An 8,915-nucleotide genomic window follows, 5' to 3' on the forward strand; every position below is an offset into this window, starting at 1 on the left:
TATCTGTCATGGGGAAGTTGAGTGGAGGTGATTCACTGTGATGTAATTTCATGAAAAAATATGTTCATAAAAATGTCACTAATGCAAAAATCTATAGCTTTTCTCTGTTCTAGTAAGACATTTGTCATACTGACAGTGATGATTCTAGTTCACAAATTTTTGACATACAACTGTTCGGAGGCCTGCAGAAAAATGTGAGCCCACGCAATGGTGATTCTAGAACGATAAAACATAAATATACAAGGTTTTATAGAGACCAACTGTAAACCCGGTTCCCTTCCCATTGACAGAGGTCAGGAGGGACATTAATAGATATTGTTCATACTTGAAGATGGATTTGTTTTCTCTCTCCAATTTGGTAAACTATTAGCTTTAAATTGCTTCAGTGCTACTGGTGATATTATGGAAACAAATTTAGTTATTTTAGTGTATCTATAAGTAAAGAAACAATAATTCAATTCATCAAAGATTTTATTTATTGGAGTTTTGCACTATAGAATTTTAATTATCTGTAAGTGGTTGCAGTGTAGGCTGAATCTTGATGTACGGCTTTACTGCAATTGAAATTTTTTATTTTCCCCTTATGCACTCACCAGCATTTGTTAGTAGACACTCTAATGGTACAATAACTTGAACCAGAAATGCATCTTATACATATAAGACAATTATTCTACAGATGAGTGGTTGCAAGTTTACTTCTCTCTTTCATTCACCTTCCTACAGACATATCAGGAAAAGAAAGTAACAGAAGTAAAGACCAAGGCAGTAAAAGAGCAGACGTAGGAATACAGGAGAAAGCATCAAGACGTAGAGAAGATTCTGTACTGTCTAGTAAATCCTGTCCTGTCTCAACTCCACTACCAAATGTTCCCACTGGTTCTGTACTACAGGACCCTGATAGTAACACAGCTGAGCCAATGGAAATCAACTTTTTAGTTTATAATGCAGACTCAGAGCTTCTACAGCCACAGGACAGTGATACTATGGAGACCACAGAATCATATGGTAATCCATAGTCATTAACCACATTCCCACATGGATCAAATGCTAATAAATCTAGAGACAGATGTTGTGTTTATGCATAAGTGTGAGTGGGTATTAGTTCCTGGAGGGATCTAGCTTCTGAAGGGAGTTCGTATTTTCCTACAGTTCTGCTTTAAGGACAGAGTAGGATGCCAGATGGTCTGTAATACTTGTTGATTCTTTTGATTCCTCCACAATGATCAAGTGAGTTGACTGCTTCTACTCACTGCGAACAACAATACAAGAATGAAGTTGCAAGATTTCAGTGAAATAGCCAAGTTACAGGCTATTTTTACCTCTGGGATTAATGACCTTCAATAAAGGATTGGGCTAAGGGTTCCTTTTGTGTAACCAGCAATAGGTGAGGCTGCTGCCAGCTTCATTTAAGTGAAAGCCCTTGATAAAACACTATGCAATTTAATTGAAAACAGGTTGGGATGTTTTAATATCTTATTTTCAAAACAACCCATTTTAGAGGTTGCAATATCCTCCCTGAAAAATATATTGGGTCAGCCTACTTCTCTTGTCCTAGTACCAATGCTACCTCGGTCTTGTCTGGGTTGAGTCACCAAATAGCCCCGATCCCAGCCCCATCTTCCTTTAGAAACTAGTGCTTCCGTCATAGCAGTGGGATCGGACAAGGCAGAATCAGTGAGCTGGGTACCAGCAGCATGCAGCAGATACCACAGGTCATATTTTCTTGCTAGTCCTCCAATATAATATATAGCTCTTATATAATAAAGGGGTATGTTTTTAATGTTATGGATATTTTCTATCTAACATACAACATAATCCATGAACAGCTGAAATATTCTATCAGCTAAGGATTCCTAGTTTTATTTCTCTCTTTCTATTCCTGTTTTGCAGAGGATTTCATAGGGAATGAACCTGCATGGAGTAAGGAGGGTCGGGACATAGAGTCAGATATGCAAGAGATGAGAGACATGATACCAAGAACAAGGAATCTGGGTCCTAATGAGAGTGATGATATCATCATTGAGGAATATATACCTGACTATCCTGAACCTGAATCCCAACCATTAACCCATTCCTGTGATTACCTTGCCAAAACTTTTCAAGAACACACCACTAACTTTTCTTTTTTTCAGGCAGATTTAACTAAGAGTGACATGGAGATTTTATCACTGTGGAATGGTAATCACTATTCAGATTTCAAGACTGATTAAGCAATAGTTGTAGCATAAATCTTTGTGGAAAAAATACATGTACCACACTCAGGCTTTGCAGGGATGGATATGCTATCAGCCTGCTCTAGGTGTCACTGAAGCCAGTGGTAGTTCTGCCATTAATTAGTTACAGTCCCATTCCTATTAAATTTACTTTGTAAGTTAAGTTAGCAAGTTAGCTAATGGGTGACCAAGGGTAATAGTATAGTTAGAACCCAAACAATTTATGGTGATAATCAAATAATTTTATGCTTCTTGAGATAAGAATACCAGACTTGTTCTGGCTATCAGGCTGAGCAGACATACAGTGGTTGCCATAGTAAGTCCAACATTTACCTACAGTTTTCACTCCATGGTATCCAAAATTCCACTGTATGTTCATGTTCTTAGAATTGAAAATAATAAATTTTCACATATTCCAGTTTACCAACATCTATTCGGCCTGGTCTACACACAAAGTTACACCAGTGAGTGATGTTTCCTCAATTTAATTAAGGTGGCATGTGGACAATCTTAGATCGGTATAAAACTAGGTAACTTCTGTGTGTAGACAAGCCAACAGTAACAGAGGTAAACAGCCACATGCTAGCTGTCCTACTTTGTGATTCAGATGTCACCGACCATAGGCACTCAGTCAACCTGTGATGAGCATGGTGTAAACATTTAGATAAATAGATAACTGATCTCAACCAGTCAGAGGCACTTTTAGAAACCAGGGCCCAGTACAATAATAATCTATAACAGGTCTTCAATACTGTTCAGATGAAAATGCTAATTTTCCTTTGTCAGCCCAAGTTTTGGAAGAACATAAATGACTTTTTTCCAAGACCAATTCTAAGATGCTCAATTTTTCATTGTACAGACTGAGATGTGTGAGAATATTGGAGGTAAGGATATTTCAAAAGATTAACTTCTGATATGAATTTGAGCAGTACAGCCATCAGTTGTACCATAGCAAAGTGAAATTCTGTTCTGAAGTTTTCCTGAAATACCATCTCAGGTCTGCAAAAACCGCATTTCATCTTTTTTCCTGGCAGAAAACTTTCTTAACCCTGAGTTGAAATAGTATTCTGTCTTTACAGTACTAGAAATTTAAATAGGAATCATCTTAAAATAATATTGGAATATAACATCCTCAAAATTAGAAATCTTAGATTAATGTGAACTTAAAAATGGAAAGTATTGAAATGCATTTTTAAAAACACTTAAACTTAACTCTGTTCCCATACTGTGTTATAAACAGGGCTGTTGATTAATTGCAGTTAACTTAGGCGATTAACTCAAAAAAATTAATTGTGATTAAAAAAATTAATCATGATTAATCGCAGTTTTAATCACACTGTTAAACAGTAGAATACCAATTGAAATTTATTAAACATTTTGGATGTTTTTCTACATTTTCAAATATATTGATTTCAATTACAACACAGAATACAAAGTGTACAGTGATCACTTTATTTTATTATTTTTATTACATATATTTGCACTGTAAAAACGATAAACAAAAGAAATAGTATTTTTCAATTCACCTCATACAAGTACTGTAGTGCAATCTTTTTATTGTGAAAGTGCAACTTACAAATGTAGTTTTTTTGTTACATAACTGAACTAAAAACCAAAACAATGTAAAACTTTTTAGAGTCTACAAGTCCACTTAGTCCTACTTCTTCTTCAGCCAATCTCAAAGGGAAACAAGTTTGTTTACATTTACAGGAGATAATGCTGCCTGCTTCTTATTTATAATGTCACCTAAAAGTGAGCAAAGGCATTTGCATGGCATTTTTGTAGCTGGCATTGCAAGGTATTTACGTGCCAGATATGCTAAACGTTTGTCTGCCCCTTCATGCATTGGCCACCATTCCAGAGGACATGCTTCCATGCTGATGATGTTAGTTAAAAAAAAAGGGGGAATAATTACTTAGTGACTGAACTCCTTGGGAGGATAATTTTATGTCTTCTGCTGTGTTTTACTGGCATTCTGCCATATGTTTCATGTTATAGCAGTCTCGGATGATGACCCAGCACAGGTTCATTTTAAGAACACTTTTCACTGCAGATTTGAAAAAACGCAAAGAAGGTACCAATGTGAGATTTCAAAAGATAGCTACAGCACTCAAACCAAGGTTGAAGATTCTGAAGTGCCTTCCAAAATCTGAGAGGGTGGAGCATGCTTTCAAAAGTCTTAAAAGAGCAACACTCTGATGTAGAAACTACAGAACCCGAACCACCAAAAAATCAACTCAGATGATGAAAATGAACATTCATCAGTCCACACTGCTTTGGATCGTTATCAAGCAGAACCCTTAATCAGCATAGATGTATGTCCTCTGGGATGGTGGTTGAAGCATGAAGGGACATATGAATCTTTAGCATATCTGGCATGTAAATATCTTGTGATGCTGGCTACAACCGTGTCATGTGAACACCTGTTCTTACTTTAATGTGACATTGTAAACAAGAAGAGGGCAGCATTATCTCCTACAAATGTAAACAAACTTGTTTGATAGATTGTCTGAACAAGAAGTAGGACTGAGTGGACTTGTAGGCTCTAAAGATTTATATTGTTTTGGTTTTGAATGCAGTTTTTTTTAACATAATTCTTCATTTGTAAGTTCAACTTTCATGATAAAGAGATTGCACTACAGTACTTGTATTATGTGAATTGAAAAATACTATTTTGTTTTTTACAGAGCAAATATTTGTAATAAAAATAAATATAAAGTGATCACTGTACACTTTGTATTCTGTGTTGTAATTGAAATCAATATATTTGAAAATGTAGAAAATATCAAAAATATTTAAATAAATGGTATTCTATTGTTTAACAGTGTGATTAATCAAGATTAATTTTTTTAATCACGCAATTAATTGTGATTAATGTTTTTAATCACTTGACAGACCTAGTTATAAACGGAGGATTATCTCCAGTTACTGTTTGTTCACAGTGAGGACAAGCTAAAATTGTTTGAATGATGCTAATGGTACATACTTTCTAATAGCTATTTTATTTTAATTTTTTAAGTATTACATTCATTTATAATTTATAATTTCCATTCTTTCCATTTTCTGTTTTGTTTTATAGTTCAACATTCTTTTAATTTCCCCCTCAATTTATTGTTACAACTTAAACTTTGTTTTTTTGCCTTGGAATTTCCTTGGCTTTCTGATAGTCAAGGAAAATGCTTGTAGCTCTACCACATGGAAGCATATATTCTCCAGCAAGTATGATATGTAAATTAGTTTCTTTGGGACAAAAGCCTTAGGTAGATTATGCCATGAATGACATCTGCTTTAATTAATACAACTTGGTAGAACTGCATGAAAATTGCTTCCAAACTACACCTACAGATTTTGTAATGTCTTTTAACGCAGCCATTTCTGCAGCAGGTCTCTAGAGGAAGCAATAGCTATGAAGAGATCAAAAGTCCCCTCAGTTATAGAATCCAGGAGACATTTCCTGTTTCTCTAATGTTTGTAATCAGTTTGGATCAATAAACCAAATGTGAAGTTCCTCCCTTTTTTAAAGCTATAACAGGCTAAAAAAATCATAAGAACTGACAAAGAAGGGAAAGCACCTAATTGTTCAAACTTCCATATATTAGAAACATCTAATGAACTTGTCTCAGATTTGGAGGGAATGTTTCTCCTGCCTCCCACCTCCTAGGCCAAATTGCCCTCCAAAAGAACATGCCCTGAGGATCCAGGAGAGTAGTATGGAGGGGATAAATTCTGCTTATAATGGTAATGTGGTTACAACCTGTGCTGCAGAGATGCTTCTACCTCTCCATAATACTATGTGATCACTTTTGGTCTGGGTTTAGATTTGGGCACTCTCAGAACTGAAGTTTGTTCTCAGTCAAGCTAGCAATATCATGCTAGCAGAACAGGAACAATATTGTTGGGCCTGCTTTCCTCCTTTAATAACAGTGAAAATGGTGAGCTTGGGAAATCACACAATAATCCCCAGAGAGTTCGTGGAGTTACAGGTCAAATTCTAATGCTCATCGTTTTATAAAACTGTGGATATTTTACATCTGTCATGGGAGTATCAAGGAATGCGAAAGCTGAACCTAAGAGATAGGAAAAGGCAGGTGTTCTAATAACAGGGAAAACAGCCATCGCCTGCCGTTTGGCCCTCTTCTTGTCACCCCTTCCATCCCCACCACCAAAGTGTGCTCGCTATCCTCTCCCATACAAGTCTTCTCCATCCCCTGCTCTCTCTATCCTCCGGCTCCTCCTACCAAACTCTCTCTCCCACACTCAAGTTATGTCCTCCTGAACTTCCCTTTTCTCAGTTCCGTGCCATCCCCCCAACCTTTCTTTCTCTACCTCCAGTTCTCTTCTTGCAACTGAGCGTTGGCCTCCTGGATCAGTCTCTCCCTTCCCTCACTGTCTGTCCCTCTGAAGTACTATTTCTTTGAGATTTGTCCCCTCCCCACTGTTGCTGCTGTTACTGTTAAAGCACAAATGTGTAACCTCCTAAAGCTCTCTCCATCCTGGGTTCTCTTTCTTTTGCCCTGATATCCTCTTTCTCCCTCCAGGGTTCATTCCCTCTCCTCCAGAGCTGCCACAGCTCTCTTTACTCCCTTCTTTCTGCAAGGCCCTCCCTGTCTACCTGTCTCGGGAGCTCCTGAGCTCTGCTTCCTCTAGCACTGCTGCCACAAACAGCATTGCTAAATGGAACGGCACTCGGCAGTGATCTCATCCTGTTTCCATCCTTTCCCTTCCCATGTGCACATGGCTTTTCCTGGAATGCTTGCCACTTCAGCTGCAGATGGAAGTACTGATTAAAGATCAAACACCAAATCCAGCCACCACCACTTCTGTTGCACCTGTGTAACTGAGATCAAAACTTGACCTACTTTAAACAAACCAGTGCACATGTATTAACACTAAAAGTGACAAAGAATTCCCATGTGCACAATGTTTCCAAGTCCAACTCTAGGACAGAGCGATTGCTAAGAAATCAAAGCAACTGCAGCATATATTTCATATCTAATTTACATATTTTGTTCCCTTTCTGTAGAAGAACTTGTGAGAAATGTTGGTGAACAGCAAAAAGACCAAAGCAGAAAACCCGCAGATGCACAATTACAGGAGGAAACAACCAGGACACAAAATGAGAGTAGTCAGGGAAGCGATGACACGCCTTTACCAAGAAGCGTCACTCCCAGTTCCTTCGTCCTACAAGTTATAACTTTCGACTGTCCTCCTAGTGCATCCAGCTCGGAGAAATTCACTAACTCTGATCCAAACCAGAAAGATCTCACCGAGGCACAGCAAGAAACACAGCCCACTGACCCATTGAATGGTAATATCTCATCACAAAACACACATCAGTCTAACGAAGTGGTGCAGGGTGGAGCTGCCGCCGTGTCTGTTACATCCCTATTAAGCTTTGATATCCATAAAATGTCCAATTAAGTAGTTGTTCGAGCCTGCAGTTTAGGAATGGCCCTTCCTCAGGCATATGTAGAAACTGAAGTGTCATCAAATAAAAAACATTTGACATGAATAAATTTAACCTTTTTGATATTAAGTACTTGATATTTAATAGTAAATTATTTGGCCTAAAATACCAAAAATATGACAGTTGAACTCATAATTTAAAAATAATTTTAGATACGTATTTGCAGCTATAGAAGTTTTAAGTTACTGGGAAATTACATAAACTCTGTAGAAACTGCTTGTCATTTTCTTTTTGAATAGGTAATTCTGCTTTGGCTATTACAGGGCTTCTCACTTATTGTAGGCACTTATGATCAAAACTTCATGAATCAAATCATTTGTAATAAAAATGAATACAACTTCCCCCATTTATTTTGATCACTTTAAGCAGGTGTAATTTGATCATTAAAATAGGTATAAAAAGTTGCCATTTCATTAACAAGGAAGGTGAACATTTGGAATGTTGAGGGGGAAGGGGATGGAATAGCCAAAGACCCATGATGAAGGAATATGATGAAAATGAAAAGGGTTTTATTGACATAGGCTGTGGTCTGCATTTTGGTGATCATATGAGCACCAGTGTCAAGGTGTCCAAGCAACAGTGGAACTTGATCTAAGTAGAAGGAAGGTACTGTGTGATGTTCCATTTTAACTTACAAATGGTACTGAAATTGATGATAAAGTAAGCTTTAAAAGAATGGGACATTGAGAAGAAAGTATTACCTCTAATTTCACTATGAAATTAGGTCAAATTTATAGAAGTCAGTTCTTCAGAAATCATTTTTATACAGTCGATTGTGTGTGTCCCCACAAAAAATGCTCTCAGTGCATTAAGTCGGCAGACTACGTCCACAGTACCGAGGCTAGCGTTGACTTCCGGAGCGTTGCACTGTGGGTAGCTATCCCACAGTTCCTGCAGTCTCCGCCCCCCATTGGAATTCTGAGTTGAGATCCCAATGCCTGATGGGGCAAAAACAGTGTCGCGGGTAATTCTGGGTACATGTCATCAGGCCCCCCCTTCCTCCCTCCCTCCATGAAAGCAACAGCAGACAGTCGTTTCTCACCTTTTTCCCTGGGTTACCTGTGCAGACAACATACCACGGCAAGCATGGAGCCCACACAGCTGACCATCACCGTAAGTCTCCTGGGTGCTGGCAGACGTGGGATTGCATTGCTACACAGCAGCAGCTCATTGCCTTTTGGCAGCAGACAGTGCGTTACGACTGGCAGCCATCATCGTCATACTCCTGGGTGAGG

The 8,915-nt window shown here is 38.0% G+C and overlaps 1 protein-coding gene across 3 annotated transcripts in view; it reads left to right on the forward strand.

Moving 5' to 3' along the window:
* The window catches only part of LOC120374419 (calcium/calmodulin-dependent 3',5'-cyclic nucleotide phosphodiesterase 1A-like), a 61,872-nt gene extending 54,123 nt beyond the window's left edge, over positions 1–7,749 (forward strand). For 2 of the 3 annotated variants that reach the window (XM_039494076.1, XM_039494077.1), the window contains 3 exons: positions 724–1,005; positions 1,891–2,178; positions 7,237–7,749. In XM_039494076.1, the coding sequence (XP_039350010.1) occupies positions 724–1,005; positions 1,891–2,178; positions 7,237–7,634 (968 nt within the window). In that variant the 3' untranslated portion in view covers positions 7,635–7,749. The remainder of the gene's footprint in view (positions 1–723; positions 1,006–1,890; positions 2,179–7,236) is intronic. The other variant, XM_039494078.1, reaches the window with a different exon arrangement.
* Positions 7,750–8,915: the final 1,166 nt, after the last annotated feature.

This window comes from Mauremys reevesii, linkage group 11, assembly GCF_016161935.1.
Source record: "Mauremys reevesii isolate NIE-2019 linkage group 11, ASM1616193v1, whole genome shotgun sequence".
In the NCBI taxonomy this organism is placed as follows: domain Eukaryota; kingdom Metazoa; phylum Chordata; order Testudines; family Geoemydidae; genus Mauremys; species Mauremys reevesii.